This window comes from Protopterus annectens, chromosome 11.part0 (assembly GCF_019279795.1).
Source record: "Protopterus annectens isolate FY-2018-M chromosome 11.part0, PAN1.0, whole genome shotgun sequence".
NCBI classification, from domain to species: domain Eukaryota; kingdom Metazoa; phylum Chordata; order Ceratodontiformes; family Protopteridae; genus Protopterus; species Protopterus annectens.
In genome coordinates this window covers 1,464,433,732-1,464,454,787 of record NC_056745.1, presented here as the reverse complement: position 1 = coordinate 1,464,454,787, position 21,056 = coordinate 1,464,433,732, and the positions used below count along the sequence as shown (strand labels likewise).

The following is a 21,056-nucleotide window of genomic DNA, read 5'->3' as shown; positions in this document are numbered from 1 at the left end:
ATTTTTTTGGTAACCATATGAAATACTGAGACCCTCGAGAGTGAGTCCTAAAACATGGAGAATGAATGGCGAAAAGCTCAGACTTACATATACTAAGTCAGGGATGCCATTTCCTGGAATATTCCCTTTTCTACAAGGTATGGTGATCTCAGAGTAGGTATATACAAGTTAGGGGGTGCGGGGGTTTGCCTCTACATGATTTGTGAAAGAGGGGCTTGCCCCACTGCAAAAGGAAGTTTTAAGGAGAAAAGCAATTTTTCATATTTTCTTTTCACTGCGTTTTTTTTTGTCTGTTTTTTTTTTTTCAGCTTTTCGACACTGCATTTTGAGTGGCAGCATTTGAATGGGGAGCCATATTGTCTGTATTAACTATTCATTCACACACTTACAGCCTTCTTATCATGTTTCTGATAATGTTGTCTTCTATCTTCTCTTCTTGACCTTTAAATGTTGTATTCACAAAGACATTAACTGCTTTTACAACATCTGTTTAACAAATGTGAAATAAACACATTTCCTATAACTAGGTAAAGTGTAAATAACAAGTAACATTGCTATGCTGCCTGTGCTCTGGTCTAGGTGTTCAAATGCTTTATCATTCATGGCGCTGAAAGCCAAAGTGAAACGTAATTACTGACTGCTCATACTTCTGACAGTGACTTAGACTAATGGTAATGTTTTCTTCTTTTCAAATGCAGCAAGATCTCATTAGTTCAGTGGGAGAAAGTGCTGCTCTAGGCGCCGCAGGATTTGTTGTATGGGGAGACATGAACCTGACGTCTTCAAAGGTAATCTTACATCACAATGGATATGCACAGCAGCTTCAACATTTATGTGTGTGTGTGTGTGTGTGTGTGTGTGTGTGTGTGTGTGTGTGTGTGTGTGTGTGTGCGTGCATGTGCGTGTGTGTGTGCGTGTGCATGCGTGCGTGTGTGCATGTGTGTGCCTGCATGCGTGTGTGTGTAAATTTTATATAATAGTCATGATAACCTTTATATAATAGTTATAATAACCCCTTAGAGCCCGCGGTGGTGGTGCTGCGGTAGAGTTGTCACCTCACAGTAAGACGCTGTCCGGTTCGATTCTCAGCTAGAGAGTCTTCTGCATGGAGACATGCGTGAATGGCCGTACCTTCGTTGAAGGTTGTGCATCAGGGCTGGTAACTTGGCACGTAAAAATCAACTACCAATCATTAGCGGACAGGAGTTCCGCTGTGGCGACCCCTAACCGGGAAATAGCCGAAAGACACAACAACAGCAACAACAAGTCATGATAACCCCTTAAGACTTCTGACATGATGCATTCACATTCTTGGGACAGCCTGAGGCAACATGAGGACAAATGTAGTCCAGCCAGGACCATTTGGCAAATAAAAATACTGCATGGTGAGTGAAAAAAATCACTGTAAATGTGAAGGGTAAAATACTGATATCACCTTATTACAATTACAGAGAAATAAAGATGAACTAATCTTTAGTATGCACAGCTGAGTCTGTAGTATTAAAAGAGAAAAAATGACATAAAATGGCAAGAATAACTGAATAATATGGACAAGAAAGAAATGACCGTTACGATATGAAGAGGAAATAAGAAATCAACATAATAACAGCTGCTTTTCACAACATGGAGAGTGCAAGATGGAATACTGTGAGAGTAAATATGGTAGTTAGGAGGGAAGGAGTAAAAATATTCAATAATTTAGGCATTTTACAAATAACAGTGAGCCTGGAAAATACATTTTAGAGATGGATGAGAGGTAATAAAGGGCATTTTGCAATGCATGATTAAATCTGGTAAGTTAAAAGTGTATTCAAACAATACTGAATATAAAACACAATGTGTTGCCCTGCAACAAATGAGAAAAACGGTTTACCTTTAGCTAAAAGTGTATTCAAACAACACTGAATATAAAACACAATGTGTGGCCCTGCAACAGATGTGAAAAAACGGTTTACCTTTAGCTAAAAGTGTATTCAAACAGCAGTGAATATAAAACACAATGTGTGGCATTGCAACAGATGAGAAAAATGGTTTACCTTTAGCTAAAAGTGTATTCAAACAACACTGAATATAAAACACAATGTGTGGCCCTGCAACAGATGAGAAAAATGGTTTACCTTTAGCTAAAAGTGTATTCAAACAACACTGAATATAAAATACAATGTGTGGCCCTGTAATAGATGAGAAAATGGTTTACCTTTAGCTAAAAGTGTATTCAAACAACACTGAATATAAAACACAATGTGTGGCCCTGCAACAGATGAGAAAATGGTTTACCTTTAGCTAAAGATGTATTCAAACAACACTGAATATAAAACACAATGTGTGGCCCTGCAACAGATGAGAAAAAATGGTTTACCTTTAGCTAAACATGTATTCAAACAACGCTGAATATAAAACACAATGTGTGGCCCTGCAACAGATGAGAAAAATGGTTTACCTTTAGCTAAAAGTGTATTCAAACAACACTGAATATAAAAGACAATGTGTGGCCCTGTAACAGATGAGAAAATGGTTTACCTTTAGCTAAAAGTGTATTCAAACAACACTGAATATAAAACACAATGTGTGGCCCTGCAACAGATGAGAAAATGGTTGACCTTTAACTAAAGATGTATTCAAACAACACTGAATATAAAACACAATGTGTGGACCTGCAACAGATGAGAAAAATGGTTTACCTTTAGCTAAACGTGTATTCAAACAACACTGAATATAAAACACAATGTGTGGCCCTGCAACAGATAAGAAAAATGGTTTACCTTTAGCTAAAAGTGTATTCAAACAACATTGAATATAAAACACAATGTGTGGCCCTGCAACAGTTGAGAACAATGGTTTACCCTTAGCTAAAAGTGTATTCAAACAACACTGAATATAAAACACAATGTGTGGCCCTGTAACAGATGAGAAAATGGTTTACCTTTAGCTAAAAGTGTATTCAAACAACACTGAATATAAAACACAATGTGTGGCCCTGCAACAGATGAGAAAAATAGTTTACCTTTAGCTAAAGGTGTATTCAAACAACACTGAATATAAAACACAATGTGTGGCCCTGCAACAGATGAGAAAAATGGTTTACCTTTAGCTAAAAGTGTATTTAAACAACACTGAATATAAAACCCAATGTGTGGCCCTGCAACAGATGAGAAAAATGGTTTACCTTTAGTTAAAAGTATATTCAAACAACACTGAATATAAAACACAATGTGTGGCCCTGCAACAGATGAGAAAATGGTTTACCTTTAGCTATAAGTGTATTCAAACAACACTGAATATAAAAGACAATGTGTGGCCCTGCAACAGATGAGAAAAATGGTTTACCTTTAGTTAAACGTGTATTCAAACAACACTGAATATAAAACACAATGTGTGGCCCTGCAACAGATGAGAAAAATGGTTTACCTTTAGCTAAAGGTGTATTCAAACAACACTGAATATAAAACATAATGTGTGGCCCTGCAACAGATGAGAAAAATGGTTTACCTTTAGCTAAAGGTGTATGTATTCAAACAACACAGAATATAAAACACAATGTGTGGCCCTGCAACACGTGAGAAAAATGGTTTAACTTTAGCTAAAGGTGTATTCAAACAACACTGAATATAGAACACAATGAGTGGCCCTGCAACACATGACAAAAATGGTTTACCTTTAGCTAAAGGTGTATTCAAACAACAATGAATATAATACACAATGTGTGGCCCTGCAACACATGAGAAAAATGGTTTACCTTTAGCTAAAGGTGTATTCAAAAACACTGAATATAAAACACAATGTGTGGCCCTGTAACACATGAGAAAAATGGTTTACTTTTAGATTTGTGTATCGCACACAGTCGACTTGCAGCTGTTTGAGAGGCAATTTGCAAGATTTGCAAATGCCAAACGGACAAAGGTTTGAATGTGCAATTCTGGGGCAGATTGCACTATAGTGGGGATCGGGAAATGGTTCCTTTCCCCACTGTAGTGGCATCTCGGAGTTAGAATAATAAAGTAGGTGTGGTGTGGGGGGTGCTTGCCCCCCCTGCTTTACATTTTGTTCTTTGTTTTTTCAATATTGTTGTTGTCTTTCGGCTTTTCCTGGTTAGGGGTCGCCACAGCGGAACTCCAGTCTGCTAATGATTGGCAGTAGATTTTTACAAATGCTGAGGTGCCAGCTCGATGCTTAACCTTCAACTAAGGCATGCCCATTTACGCATGTCTTTCGAACGCCCACCCAACCGTGGGGAGGACATGCAGACTTCACACAGAAGCCACTCCCTGCACTCCAGCTGAGAATCGAACGGGAGAACCTCTTGCTGTGAGGCAACAATGCTACTGCTGCACCACCGCGGAAGGCTTTTGTTTTTTTCAATATTAATGTTTGAAAAACAGCAAATCTGCTTTTCAATTTTCTGTTTTTTGAACATTAAGGACTGTCGATATTTCCATTTTTGTGGTTTTTGAGTCGCTCATATGAGCACTCGAACCACTGTGATTCGTGGTTTTAAAGGTAAACTGAGAAAAATATCTATCTGCAAAGATAGCTAGCCTATAGTATATTAGTTGCATGCATATCTATCCAGCAGGACCATGGTTCCATAAAAAGATTAAATGTAATACAGGTGTCTGACACACTAAACAGAAATGGATCGTTCCTAAAACCAAAGAAACCTGCTCTCATGTTGCAAATGTAATATAGTCACTGACTGTTATCCAACATTATGTTCTAATACACCTGCTCTATATGCTGTTTTACTGTTGTAAATATATTTGTTTCTTTTCATTTCTACAATGTAAATACTTTTCCTTATATTTTCAATGATTATTTAAACCATTCAGCATGTTATACAGTTTTTTTCATCTGTTCTTTTTTAAAACTATACTTTGCTGTCAGTGCCAACTTTTACTGATACATTCTACTTCCCCTTTCTAAGCTTCATTGAGACCCCAAAAAGGATGAAAGTATTATCTAAGAATGAATAAATGTTCCTATACTGATTTCTGTTAGAACTTGCTAATTAAAATTGTCCTTTGCAATGTCAATTATTCTCTACCTATTAGTAACTACCAGACACGTCTGGTTTATCATACAATCCCCGACACAAACACAAAAGACACACACACACACACACACACACACACACACACACACACACACACACACACACACACACACACACACACAAAGACGTAGGATATTTAATTTCTCCTAACACACTCACACATCCGTAATTTTGCAGTTTATTCTTTTTCTTCTTCTGTTTTTCCAATTTACTTTACTATATAATGTATTTATTTTAATAATGTAGTTCAGAATTTCTTAAATCTTTCACAATATTCACAGTTTATTGGCCACGATGGTGCAGTGGTTAAGAAGCTCTCTGGTTCAATTCTCATCTGGAGTTCCTTCTGTTTGCAGTCTGCATGTCCTCCCTGCGATCGAGTGAATGTTAAAAGGCATGCATGTAGGTGCGTTAGTCTGCGTGTGTGTCCTCTCTGAAGGTTGGGTGTCGGGCTGGCAACTCTGCACCGTAAAAATCCATTGCCAATCATAAGCGGACTGGTGATTTGATGTGGCGACCCCTAACCGGAAAAGTCGAAAGTCTTTTTTTCAGAATATTCACAGTTTATAGCATCATGCAAAACCCCTATACAATCTAAACACAAATTTAAAAAAATTCACAACAATTTGTTTACCATAACCAGCTATTTATACATAAATGTGGATAGCATTAGGCAACAAATTATCTAAAATATTGTTAAATGACTAAATTATACACCCACAATATAAACAATAATAATTAAATAATTACCGACTGGTTAATAGACTCATTGAGTGAAGAACCACTTGGAAACAACAACACAGGCAAACAGCCAGCAGTATAGGATTAATAAGAATAGTGCAAGGTGTTACAAGTGTGATGTTAGACTAGACAAGGTGTCACAGGTGTGATGTTAGACTAGGCAATGTGTTACAGGTATAACTTTAGAATAATGCAAGGTGTTACAGGTGTAATGTTAGAAAAATGCAAGGTGTTACAGGTGTAATGTTAGAAAAATGCAAGGTGTTACAGGTGTAATGTTAGAATAATGCAAAGTGTTACAGGTGTTATGTCAGAAAATGCAAGGTGTTACAGGTATAATGTCAGAATAATGCAATGTATTACAGGTGTAATGTCAGAATAATGCAAACTGTTACAGGTGTAATGTTAGAAAAATGCAAGGTGTTACAGGTGTGATGTCAGAATAATGCAAAGTGTTACAGGTGTAATGTTAGAAAAATGCAAGGTGTTACAAGTGTAATGTTAGAAAAATACAAGGTGTAATGTCAGAATAATGCAAGGTGTTACAGGTGTAATGTCAAAATAATGCAAGGAGTTAACAGGTGTAATGTTAGAAAAATGCAAGGTGTTACAGGTGTGAAGTCAGAATAATGCAAAGTGTTACAGGTATAATCTCAGAATAATGCAAGGTATTACAGGTGTTATGTTAGAAAAATGCAAGGTGTTACAGGTGTAATGTTAGAATAATGCAAGGAGTTACAGGTGTATCGTTAGAATAATGCAAGGGGCTACAGGTATAATGTCAGAATAATGCAAGGTGTTACAGGTGCAATGGCAAAATTATGCAAGGTGTTACAGGTCTAATGATAGAAAAATGCAAGTTGTTGCAGGTGTAATGTTAGGATAATACAAGGTGATACAGGCGTAATGTCAGAATAATGCAAGGTGTTACAGGTGTAATGTCAGAATAATGCAAGGTGTTACAGGTCTAATGTTAAAAAATGCAAGGTGTTGCAGGTGTAATGTTAGGATGATGCAAGGAATGAAAGATGTAATATTAGACTAAGCAAGGTGTTACAGGTGTAATGATGGGATCACAGGGTCATAGGAGGTTATTAGGCTATTGGTCCTAAGGCATCTACAAGCCTAGCAATGTTATACCCTTGTTCCCTTATGGACCAGGATATATAGTCTATGCTTGTACGTGAATCTAAGATCAACACCAGTTGCCTCTGTCTAAGAGGAACATAGATGAAACCCTTGATGTAAATTCATGGTTTCCCATCCAAATGTCCTGGTTATGCTTAAATAGGGTTATTGAAGAGCTCTGTTTTACATGAATTGGGAGATTGTTCCAGACAAGTGGCAACCTCTGTGAGACAAATCTGTCTCTCCACATGTCCTATTAATATCGCAGGCTAGGTTAAGATACCTAGAGTGACTGAATCTTGTCCCACACGGATTTGTGAATGTGCAGTAGCTTCATAAAGGCAGGGTCTGAGACTGATTTGTAGGCCAGGCACAAGTTGAATCTAAGCGGTCTGTATGATACTGAGCAAAGTGATAGGGCCTTCAGTCTGTCCAAGATCATGTGTTGTAGTCCCTGAATTTTCTTAGTGAGAAGCCTCTAAGGTCTCTCCAGTTGCTGCAAATGTCTGGTGAGGTACATTCAGAAGGGAGCATTGTACTCTATATTAGAGCCGAGTACAGGGGAGTTATAACCTCCTTGGCTTTGGATGATATACCCTTGCTTATGAGATGTGCAATGTAGAAAGCCTTCCTTACTACTGTGGATACCTGATGATCAAAATTGAGAGTGCTATCAACTCACATTCCTAAATCTCTCACTACTGGTTTTCAACGTATTATTAATGTCGTAATTAGCAGGAATTTTTCCTTTGCCAAAGGGGATGATAATGCATTTTTCTCCAGTTAGTTTAGGTCCGTGACTTTAATACCAATCTTTTGCCTGTGTAAGCCGATTTTGAGTATGTTTACAACTTTGGGGTTCAATGACTGCACCCATTCTGCAGTCATCAGCAAACTTGGTAAGCCATAGTTCATCTATTTTTGCTTGGACATCTGAAAAATAGATATCAAACAGTAGGGGGCCCAGCACAGATCCCTGTGGAACACCACTTGTAACAGGTCAGCTAGTAGAGTTGGCATCGCCAATTTTTACTGTATGTTTTCTGTTTGTGAGTCATTTGGCAACCCATCTAGTGATGTAAGTGCTAATTCCCAGCTGGGTGAGTTTCTTAATGATGCATGAGTGAGGGATTATGTCAAAGGCCTTGCCTAGATCGAGATAGGCAGTGTGAACTGTTTTTCCTTCATCCAGGGCCTTGGTGATATTCTCGAAGAATGTTAGAATGTTAGAATAATGCAAGGTGTTACAGGTGTAATATCAAAATAATGGAATGTATTACAAGGTGTAATATTAGGGTAATGCAAAGTGTTACAGGTGTAATGTTATAATAATGCAAGGTGTTACATGCGTAATGTCAGAATAATGCAAAGTGTTACAGGTGTAATTTCAGACTAATGCAAGGAGTTACAGGTGGCATTTTAGAATAATGCAAGTTATAACAGATGTAATAGTAAAATAATGCAAGGTGTTAAAGGTATAATGTTAGGCTAATGCATGGATTTACAGGTGAAAAATTAAATTAATACAAGGCGTTTCAGGTGTAATGTTAGCATAATGCAAGGTGTTACAGGTATAATGTGAGACTTTTGCAATGTGTTACAGGTGTAATGTTAGACTAATGGAAGGTGTTATAGTTGTAATGTTAGAATTATGCATATAACGTTAGATTTTTGTTGTGCTTGTGTTCTCCAGCACCAAATAAACGCTAATACAGGACCAGCATTATATTGTGTGAGGTGAACCTTCAAGCATGGAAAATAAACCCACTAGAGTAATGGCTGATATAAGAGATTAATAAGCGTATCTGTCTTATTGCTGAAAAACATTATAGGTAATGAAATATTCAGTGGATATCTGAAGTTAGGACCATCATTTACAACATGATTAATAAATAAAAGTGAGAATTCACATTTATCAGAAAAGCGTACTGTTACATGAGATATAAAGAAATAACTAAGAGAAGGAATCCACAAGAGCGAGCAGAGTAAATGACTTTGGGAAAAAAACATTTAATCATAAAGATAATAGAATATAGGCACATTATAAAATTCACAGCCATGGATCAGTAATCAGTGGACATTACACTTACTTTACTTAATGTATTTGCAACACTAACAAATTCTGAAGTCATGGCAGAATTCTGACCTCATGGAAAGATATGCTGAACAGGTTTGATATTGTTCTTAATATCAGGAAGAAAATAGCACTAGAAATATTTTTGATAACTTTATGGGCGATACATATGGATCAAGCCAGATACAACAAGACTCAGGATGTATTCCATGCCTCTCAACTGTCCAAACTTCCACAGAATGTACAGATGTTTGCCCAGTTTTTTGGTCTAATTCTGGCAAATCACAGAGGATTAAAGTCACTAAAATAATGACATACATTTGAAATTCAGAGTTCATATCCTTTAGAAAATGTATGCTTACACATATCCTGTTATTCTAGTGGATTTCTAAGTTTATAAGAGAAATATTTAAAATGCATCCTTATTTTTAGTCCTTTGTTTCCCCCATTATTTTAGGCTTTGTCCAGATGTTTTGTGATAAGAGGTTCAGAAGTATGATGCATTCTAATCCATAATGTGGTAGTAGTGTATGCATTTATACTTTCTAACAAACTATGCACTTACGTTTGTTCTGGAATGCTCACACAGTCCCTTTTCTGTGTCCACTAATGCTGAACCACATGTTATTTTATATTTCACTGGGATTCTCTATAAAACCACATTATCTTTCACCTGACTCACTCCAACAAACGTTTTCCAGCCCTACATATGATACCTTCTATAGCTAAATAGTTGTCCTCAGCATGTGTTTTAGATGTTGACCAGCTTTTGTTATCCCTTACCAGTGTAAGCCATAACCATTTTTCATTTTAACACTTTTCACATTCTGTACTTTTGCTTTCTCTGTTAGAACTTCTTCTTCTTCATCTCCCATAAGCGTTTATGAAACATTCACTCTTCTTAATCTTCAGACTTTCCTGGCTCAATTTCATTAACTTAGAGAGTACCACTTTATTGTAATTCACTGTATAATATCCCACCTCTTTGTAAATCAGTCTGATTAGATTTTAGCATTTTATTTTTAGTCTCATGTCTTCTTCATTCATTTTCTCACTGACCTTCTCCATGTTCATCAAGACCAGATCAAAACTGCCATCCTTTGCTTTGCAAACTCAAACTTTCTGATCTAGTTTCCATTTCAAAGAAGAGCAATCGATCCATTCTATTGAATAATTTATTGTGCCGCAGTCCACAGACGGATCATACTAAAATCCCTCATGACTTGATTACAACTCATAAATCAACCATTTGTTCAATTTCTCCATACTGACAGCGTACCCACTTTCTACTTACTTTTGGAAGCTGAAAAGACATACTTCACACCATGCATTACAGTGCTGCCTTACATTGTCACGGGCAATACTTTATTTATTTAACATTTGTTTACTGGAAAAGTCTGACTGGGACAGAGCCCATTTTCAGCAGAGGCCCAGGGAGAAATGCTCCAGATGCACGTTTTAAGAATTGTGGAGGAAACCAGATCACCCGGAGGGAACCCACGCGAATGCAGGGAGAACATTCAGACTCTGCACAGAAGGCACCCCAGCTGAGATTTGAACTGGAGAACTTCTTGGTGTGAGGTGACAATGCTAACCACTGCGCCACTGCACCACTCCCTAATGTGCACCATCACCATCTTCCTCCTCTCATCTTCTTCCTCATTAACCACATATCTTCTTTTAACTACAGTATCATTGCTGTTTACAGGCTGGACTTCTCCCCTACTGAACTCTTTTCATGCAGGCACATTATTGTTATTCGGCCTACCATGAGTTTGACTACATAAATCAGTCACCTATCAGGGTCATTTCATACAGAGTGCCTGAAACAAGTCACTTACATTCTGTAAACTCTTGCAGTTTATTATTACTATATTCCATCAATACAGTTTGTCTGCCTTTATCTTTCTCTAACTCCTGCATTCCTTATAGGTTCATAGGTAGGTACTAGGCTATTGGCCCTGGGGCCAATATAAGCCTAGCCAAAAAAAAGTCCCCTGGCTTTTGCCACCCAAGAAAGTTATTTTCCTGTACCCCTGTCTAGCAGAGCCACAGATGTGATCCCTGGGGTGAATTTCTTATTTCCTATCCAATTGACGAGATTTTTCTTAAAGAGGGCAAATGAGGAGCTTTGCTTGACATGAATGGTAGTCTGTTCCAGAGAATAGGAAGTCTCTGGGGTAGGAATATATCCCTCCAGCATGTTCTATTTATTGTGGTGGCAAGATTTAGGTCCCTGGAGCGTGTGGCCTGGAGGGATTGGGGTTTCATTAAGTGTAGCATGTCCTACAGATCTGGGTTTGACATGGCTTTGTATGTTAGGCAGAGGTCGCCTCTGAGTAGGTGATAAGCGACGGAGTAGAGCTGGAGTTTTTTTAGATGTTCTGTGTATGGCATCTGTTTGAGGCTGGTAATCCTCTTAGTAAGGTATTTCTGTACCTTTCTAGTTGTTGTAGATGTCTTGCGAGGTACATGACAATTGGGGCATTGTTCTCTATAATGGGTCTGATGAGGAATGAGTAGAAAGGAACAATGACCTCTTTTTTTCTGGAGGTGAACCCCTTTGTGATGAGGTGTGCCACGTAGAAGGATTTCCTGACTATGGTGGCAATGTGATTATCAAAGGAGAGACTACTGTCCACCTGTGTCCCAAGGTCTCTTATCACACTTTGGTGTTTAGTAGGCTACTGCCTATGTGGTAGTTCATGGGTACAGTGTTTTTCCCAAAGGGGATGACAATGCACTTCTTAGCATTGAGCTTGAGGCCATGACTTTGACACCAAGCATCAGTCTCAGTGAGGCCCCTTTATAGAATGTCCACATCATTAGGTGATTCTATTATGGCACCTAGTTTGCAGTCATCTGTGAACTTCATTAGCCAAAGACCTGGTGTATTAGCCTGGACTTCTGAGAAGTAGATGCAAAACAGGAGAGGACCCAAGACTGATCCCTGTGGTACTCCACTTGTCACTGGTCTGAAGTTGCAGTTGGAGTCGACTACTTTCACTGTGTGGGTTCTGTCAGTGAGCCAGTTGGCCACCATTCTTGTGACATAGGGATTTATGCCCAGTCTAGTGAGTTTATCAATAATTCCAGAGTGGGGGATGGTGTTGAAAGCCGTGGTGAGGTCAAGATAGGCTGTGTGTACCACCTTACCCTCGTCCACGGCTCTGGTGACTACTTCAAAGAAGTCAATCAGGTTTAGGAGACATGACCTACCTTTTACAAACCCAAACTGAGTGGAGTCCAGAGTTTGGAGGTTACCTATGTCCTTGTTTTTAAGCTCCAAGATGATATGTTCTATGACCTTGCAGACCAGGCTCATCAGGCTAATGGGGAAGTAGTTCTTGGGGTCCATAGTGGCACCCCTTTTGTGGAGTGGGATAACTATCGCTGTGCACCATTCAGTCGGCACAAAGCCTGACACGAGGCTATGATTGAACATGGTTCTTAGGTGGGGTGCCAGTTCATTCAGTAGTTTGCGCAGAACGCAGCCTGGGATGTTGTCAGGTCCCATGGATGCTGTGTTCTTGGCTTTGGAGAGTACGGTCTTTATTTGTGCAGCTGTGATGACAGGGGCTTTGCATTCTTCCAGTATAGTGATAGGCCCTTTGGGGGGTGGGGGGGTGAAGTTTGCACTGAACCTATCTGCCAGGATGTTGGCGATATCAGTTGGTTCTGTATATCTAGTGCCATTGTGCTGTAGATCAGAGCAGATCTGAGTATCACCATTGATATTCTTGACAAAGCTGTAGAATGCTTTGTGGTTGTCTTTAGAATCAGTGGCGATTTTATTTTCGTAACTAGCTTTGAAGGATTTCATGAGGGATTTCAACTTCTTACTGAGGCTGACCAGGGAGTTCCTGCAATCAGGGGATTTTACTCTTTTTTGCAACAGCTTCTTCCTTCTGTAGTAGAGTTTGTTTATGGCAGAGGGCCACCAGATTGGCTTCCTTTTTTTGGAGGATAGTGTCTTGGTTCTGTTGGGGATGGCACAATGTATGCACTCGTGTATGTACTTATACAGTGCATTTGTATAGGATTCAGCAGTTGTACCTCTATTTTCCATTTGCATGGATGTTATGAAGCTTGTCACTTCTGTCTTAAGAAACATGAAGTTGACTTTGGAGAAGTTTTTTATGGTGGTTTCCTTAATAGGGGGTGGGGCAGAATATTGATGTCTAGGGTGATTAGCTTGTGGTTGGATTTGACCAGCGAGGAGTTGACCTCTGGCATGGAACATCAGTTGCCCATATTGGTAATGACCAGGTCCAGGATATTACTGCCCCTGGTGGGGAGATGGACAAGCTGATCCAGGACATTGGGATTTATGAATTCCAGAAAGCAGTGAGCAAATGAGTTAGTACATGAGTAGTTTTTCCAGTTGATAGTGAGGTAGTTGAAATCACCCATTATTAGGGTATTGGGCTGTACCTTAATATTACCCAGTATATCAAGAAACATGGAGTGGGCATCTTGGGGTATGGTGGGGGATCTGTAACAAGCTACAACCTGGATTGCAGTCTTGCCCAGTGTTAGTGTTAGTTGCACTTAGATAATTTTGTATGTATTATGTTGAGTAACTTGCCTGGAGGTGTGCATATCCTTAATGAACATGGACATGCCTCCTCCTTTAGTGTTTTGGTCCAGGTTAGGTGGCCGAAAGGTGTGGTATGAGTTATAGCCTGTTAATGCAGGGGTGCTCCCTGGAGCCTTGAACCAGGTCTCCTTCACTGCACAGATGTCGATGTTCTCAATTTTACGGAGTGCCTCGAGTGAGTGCATTTTGAGGTTTAGTCTTCTAGCATTGAGTAGCATTACCCTCAGATTTTGCTTGCTTATACCTGCTAAGTTGGTGAGTTTGTCATTTGAACCTTGCCTAAAAAGGGCACTATAGGGGTGGCAAGAGCCTTAGCCAGTATTTGGAATTCCAGGGGTGACAGGTGCAGGCCATCTCTGGCAAAGCATTGTGGTCTGTCAGTCATGTCGTCCCAAGCAGACAGGCACTGGATCCCCTTAGAATGACACCAGAAGCTTAGCCAATTGTTGAAGTCAGTCATTTTGTCCTTGCATTGTGGTATCATTCTGGGTGATGGCAGGATGCTACTCAGGGCTAGGGTCATATCTGCCTGGGCTACATGATCTGAGAGCTCCTCCATGTCTCTCTTTTCATGTAGTCCAGGGAGGTATATCTCAGGCCATTCACACCAACATGGACAATGACAGAGTCATATCTGTACTTGTTGTGGAGTGATCTGAGTGCGTGCATTATGTGGCAGATCCTGGCACCCAACAGGCAGCTGACAGTACCTTTCTCCTTGTTTAGCCTGGTGAGTGGAACATCAGTGTGCCTGACTACATAGTCACCTATGACTAGTGTGTTGGGTACGTTGTTTTGCCTTATGGGCTGAGGTTGAGTGGCACACTGATTTTGTGGGCTATGTGTCATTTGGGTAGTTTTGGGGGGGTGGTTGCTTGCATTTCAGCTTTGGAGATCTCTGTTGTTTGGGCAGATTTTTATTGAGAGCCTCCATGAATGTAGGTGTGTGTTTTGTGTTACTATGTGTGGATTTAGGTGGTGTAGGTTTTGATGCACTATGTGTTGAGTGTGGTGTGGTGCAGGTGTTTCCTCTTGACTGTCTAGTTCAGTCTTTGCTGGAGAGAGCTTGGCTTCCAGTTTGGCTATATAAGTGCATCTCTCACAGGTTGTAGTGTTGGGTAGTAGAAGGAGAGGGTTGTCAGTGTACTTGAGGCAATTGCTACATTGCACAAAGATGCCCAGACTTATCAGGTGGACATGGGTAAATACCGGGAGCTGACCCTTAGACATGCCTGGATAGGTGCTTATTAATTTAAGTACTAAAAACTGTTTTTCTCCTAACAAGTGAGCAAAGTTGAGTGCTGCAGTAATATGTAGATTATTTAGTGCTTGCAATGAGTTTTGAATAAGTGCTGAGCACAAGGAAACAGTTTTGAGTGCTAAAACTAGAAAACTGGCTAGTTCTATGGGAAAATTAGAAGAGCAGACTTTCTGACACTGGGAATAGTTTAACCCTTGTTAAACAGTGCTGCATAATGCGAAAAACCTCACAAACACGGGTTATTAAACAGAAAGATGAAAGGGCTAGAAATAGCCCAAATGGCCAATAAAACTACAGATTCTGAGCTGAAACCACTCCTCCAGCGACAGATAGGCTGCTCAAAGCTCACCACTCTCACTGATGAATAGAGAAGCTACCTTCTATCTTAGTAAGGTCTGGGCAACACAGAAACTACAAAACAGCCCAGTTTTTGCATTCTTTCCTCATAAAATATTGCTGTACCATCTGCTATGCAGCACTGAATTTTGTTCCTGAGTCAAATGGCATGTTTGGTGTTTTTGTTTTCTTTATGATTACTAAATTACTGACTGTTTCAGGAAACTGCTCGGCATAACATGAATGTCATCACCGTGTTAGTCTGAATCCTCCCCCAATTTATCTTCATACATTTTCTTCTTGATAAAAGACTATATCCATTCTAAAACTTATTTTTCAACACTTCGTTGTTTTTTAAATAATTTTTTTATTTTTCATAATGAAGGCATTACAATTCAGTTTTCAGTGGCGCTATTTGCAAAAACAGCTAGACAGAACTAGCCTAAAGACTTTGTTCTGCAGGCATTGTATGCTAAAATATAAACTTCTTATGTAATTGTCTTTAGGATTGTGTATTTATTAAGAACCTATGATTTGCTCCACTAATACTATATATATATAAATATATATATATATATATATATATATATATATATATATATATATATATATATATATTAAACATATTTAATCTGCAGCTAAAACTAATTTAAATTGCATATTTGACCACGTCTTTCTGTTCTTGATATTTTCAGGCAAACTGTACAAGAGTAAAACAATATGTTACATCTATTCTGGGTCACTACATCACAAACGTGACTAAGGCCACTGAGGTGTGCAGCCATAACATTTGCCACAGTAATGGAAGATGCGTTCGGAGAAACTCACAAGAGCCAGACTATCTACACTTGAATCCAGAAAGCTTTACAATTAGTCGATCCAGAGGTGATGATTTCATTGTTACAGGAGAGCCCTCGCAGACTGATCTGGAATTAATGGCAACTAAATTTGTTTGCCACTGCTATCAGGGATATAATGGACAAAACTGTCAACATAACAATGAAGCTGATGTACCATTAGATAGTGCTTTTGCAATTCAACACAATCTGATTGCATGTCTTATATTAGTATATATTTTTGTTGTCCTTTGACCCCTATTTTAAGACATAGTAAAACAAAATTTTAGTGGAATGCACACGTGCCATGTTGCCTTTTTGAATGTCAGTAGCTGAAAGAAGGTACACCATTTAGATCAAATAATATAAATTAATAATTGCCTCTAAAGGGATTCAAATATAAAAGGAAAAAGGTCATTATATTTTGTACTTTAGTGAATCTCAAGTTACTGGGTAAATGATTATTTCAAGCACATGTGCGCATAATTACGAATTCATTATATACCAGGATTTGACTATGAAAAAAGCTGAAAAAGCCATATCCCATTTTCGCATACATGGAAAGCGTGAAAAAAAAACAAAAGAAACACAGACTCACTCATACAATCTTGACCTTTGAGTTCATTATACTTTTTCTTACTGTAAACAGTAGTACAGTTTTCATTCACAGTTTCTATGTATTGAGGTGCTGTTGTGGTCAAGTAGTGTTACAGCCACTCTTGCATTACTAAAGGATTATTTGAATAACCAACACAAATAATGTGTCACTGGCAGAGTTTTGTATTCAGTTTGAAAGAAATTAGATGCAAATAAACTATTTTCTTTTTTCACGGGCTATGAATATGAAAACCAAATACTTCCTTCTTATAACAATGTGCATGAAAGAATGCAGCACAAACAAACTGCTATATAGGCTGGTTTGTTGGATCACATGCAGAATAAGCCTGAGAGGAGAACTAAGTAAAAGGCTAGGATCCCAGTTTTCATATAAACATGTTAAGAAGAACATTTTATTGTTTACATTTCTTAACGAGGTAAATCCACTGAACACAGGTGTCCCTTTTCTGGAGTAACCCAGGAACACTGTCTGGTTATGTTATTTGTTCACAGCTACACTGCAAACAAATGGAGCTATAAGGAATCAAACCCTGCACCCTTGACTACAGAAAGCAGCTTATTAATACCTCAGAACCTTAATCCTCTTCTCTGACTGCTGGGAAATTATAATAACAATAAAACTGTTCAACAGTTAATGTATGCTTTCTGACTATAACACAACTGAGCATTTGTTGCTGATGTTAACATTTATGGCTCTGTGGTCATTATTTTATTTATTTATTTCTTATTTTGACATTTGTTGATTGTTTTCGTCTGAGTGAGAATGGTCTCTTTTTCAGCAGAAGCCCGGGGAGAAAAGCTCCACAGAGAACAATTGTTAAATTTATTGTCACATAAAGTATAAAAAGCTTCAAATACATGACAGACACTGAGTACTGGAGTAACTTAAGATACATAAAACATCTCAAAGTAGAGTACACAATAAATCAATATGCATGCAGTTTACATAAAGAGGTACTGGAGAAATGCACTAGTAACTACAGATACACAAACATCTCTATATACAGCACACAATAAAATTATATCTTTAGTTATATCTTTCTTCATTATAATCTGATTCCATAATCAGAAGATAATACACAACACAAAAGTGACTTAATTGTACTGGAATGGATTGTTTATAAATGACAGTTAACATGATGTTAGGAACTGATGGCCTTATCATACTGTTGAAGGATTTTGTACTTTTTTTATAGTACACAGTATGAAGTCAACCCATTATGAAGTCACCGAGTGTCCTTCACTACACAGAAAAAAACTGATTCATCATTTTTTATAGACTTCCAAAAATCTGCTTGTTTTAAAAGTTATTGCTCTGATCAGAAATGCATTGCTGCCTAGCAATTAAAACCAAAGTCATAATGATCTACAACCTGAAAATATTCTTAAAAAAATATTGCACTTGCTTTATCTGCATTTCACTGGTAACTAATGCTGAGATGTAACAATTCTTCTCTTTCTGAATTATATTCCCAATATTAGATCTCTGATTCTAAATCATGATTAAGAAAATGAGTCAACTTGAACAATATCTAGTAAAGAGGAACACAGCCCTTCAGTCAGGAAACAAGTCCTGTGAGACAGCTATGGGTGATGATCTGTTGCCAAGCTATAATAGGATAATTATGATTTGTCATAACTGTTCGCAAAGTAAGGTATGATGAGCTTCACAGATATGTGCTTCTGTTAGTTATAAAGTTAGTTTATAAGGCATGGAGAACAATAGATTTTTGTGTGAGAAAGAAACAATAGTTATTTGTAAAACTTAAAAAGTTTTGTCTGATGCAGGCTTTTTAAAAATAGAGTTTAGTCTTACATGCAGCATTCTCTGAAGAAATGAAATTGTGTAAACATTTAAAATTCATAGGTACCAGGCCTCATGGCAGAAGGGGATGGAAACCTTTATTGTGATCCACATAACTGGAGTTTAATTAGTGGCCCAGCCACTGGAGGAGCCATTCAGAGAGGGAGGGGAATAAATTAAGAGGCATGGCACACTGGTCTCTCCCTGGGTGAGGGTTTATGCATACTCTCAGCACACTGAGAGGTGTGGTCCTCCTAATACAGACAGGTGGGATAAATGCTTAGGCTCCAGGGAAGGGGCAGGGCTGCTTGGAGGGAACACCCCTTGTGTTAGGAGGGGATGACCTCTACACATGGTGCATTACACTCCCCCCTACAGCACCTACCCAAATGTACACAGTTGAGGAGAAAAGGAAAAATATGAATCACCTGTGATGGCTGTTTAAATGAAAGTTCCTCCTAGTCAACTATTGTACCACTGGAGGAGAAAGAATGGGCCAAATCACTGGGAGGGAACAGATAACCGACAGATGGTGAGGGCAAAAATGTGCAAAAACACCATAAAATTCATATGTGCTGATACTCGTTTCTAGTGATATTGATGCAACATTTCATCTTATACTTAACAACAGTTTTTCTGCCTTTGAGGCTTTCTAATTGTTCACGTCACGTTACCCAATTGCCTTCCTAAAGTGGTTAAAATATTTATTTTATTTACAGTTGTTTGATACTAATTAAAATCTGCTCACAAATTTCAGTTTTCAAGACAAGCACTGCAGCAAGGACAGGTAAGTTCTTCAGAGGAAAAGATACACATTTTAGAAAACTTCCAGCCAGATCAGTTTGTTTACTTGTATCTTCTTATGCTAATAACTAGGATATTGCATCTGTACGCGAGCGTGTGTGTGTGTGTGTGTGTGTGTGTGTGTGTGTGTGTGTGTGTGTGTGTGTGTGTGTGTGTGTGTGTATAGCTACATGTATATGAATATATGTATATGTAAATGTATGTGCATATATGTATATGTATATAAATATATGTATATGTATACGCAAATATATATGCACTTGTATATGTATATGTACACATATAAGTATATGTATAGGCATATGTATATGTACATATACATGTATATGTATATGTGGACACACACACATATATATATATATATATATGTAAATATATATGTACGTGCACATGTATGTGTACATGTATAAGTATATGTACATGTATGTATGTGTAAGTAGACTTAGTTCTCTGAAAAAAATATTGTTAGTTCACTAATGGTGGCACTTGTATGTCTGTACAATCTAGAATAACAACTTTTTGTCTTTCTTTTTAAAACCTGTGTTAATGAAAAGCATTAGAATCTGAATGACACTGGCTTACTAATTTTCCCAGAAAATGATTGCAAAAAATGTATAAATGTTTCTGCAGATTTTCTGCCCTGTCTACATTCCTTTATAGCCTCACAACTTAGAAATGAATCACCCAAAGCTCTGTTTTGATCTGTTGTATCATGCTGTTGTTTCTGTGCTGTCATTTGGCAAGTAACTCTTTGCAGAAAAGTTGGCTATGCTCTTTATCAGGGTGACAACGTAGGCTAGTTTTGACAATCTTTTCTACTAGTCTAACAATAGTGTAACTGCTTGTTCCAGGACTGTGCTTAGGAATTACCTTTCATTAAAGACAAATGCCTTTGATAAGTGGAGAGGACACCAAGATGTCATCTAAAATCCAGCCGGTTTGCTACAAAGTGTCAATTTAAAGTATATCACACATCTTTGCTTTAAGGTAAATGTTACCCTCAGTTATATTTAGTTTTCAGTTTACAGTGTTGGTTTCTACCTTGGCTACCACATAACTGTAGCACAAACTGATGCAAGATTTTTTATATCACCAACAACAGATGACTTACATCAGGATGTAAGAACCCCAGACTTCAAATGGACAAATTTCTGCTCTGGTAAAAACAAACAACCAAATAAACCAAAAAAAAAAAACATAAAAATGCTTATTTATACCTTAGTACCCACAGTTAAAAAAAAGCTCTTCTAACACATAACAGTTAGATCACAGTATTTAAAGCAAGACATATTTACATAAATGGACTGTCTAGATTTAACCCTCAGAGTGCCATTGTTTTAAAGGTCAAGATGTACGTAACTTCCATTATGTCTAATATATTTTTCTTTGTATAGTTCAAAGTATAGCTAAAATTCTGTGCCACATCTCATAACAAAGTTTAGATCTTGTAAATCTCCACTATGTTATCTCCATAAATGACTAGGAACTGAATTTCATATTAACATTACTACAGTCATTTAAGTGCTCCATAATCATTATTTTAACTTAAACTATTGTTTTTCCAATATAAATTAACTTATAGGAATAAATCATATACTACCACATTAGATAGACATGTGTGTGACATTGCCAGCCCAGCTATCTGGAATTTTGTAAATAATTTTATGTCATCTGTGAATATTGATATAATTTATACAGAACTATATGTTATATACTGAACTTCAAGAATGTAACTACAGCATACCCTACTGGAACATAGAATATTAACTTACAAAACTTCAAGAAAATAAGTTGAAATTGTTTT

The 21,056-nt window shown here is 37.9% G+C and overlaps 1 protein-coding gene across 4 annotated transcripts in view; it reads left to right on the top strand.

Annotated features, from left to right (window-relative positions):
* Nucleotides 1–16,859, top strand: part of LOC122815909 (hyaluronidase-4-like) — a 333,609-nt gene extending 316,750 nt beyond the window's left edge. For 3 of the 4 annotated variants that reach the window (XM_044088762.1, XM_044088761.1, XM_044088763.1), the window contains exons 4-5: nt 699–788; nt 15,886–16,859. In XM_044088762.1, coding sequence (XP_043944697.1) covers nt 699–788; nt 15,886–16,281 — 486 coding nt within the window. In that variant the 3' untranslated portion in view covers nt 16,282–16,859. The remainder of the gene's footprint in view (nt 1–698; nt 789–15,885) is intronic. The other variant, XM_044088764.1, reaches the window with a different exon arrangement.
* The last annotated feature ends 4,197 nt before the right edge of the window (nt 16,860–21,056 follow it).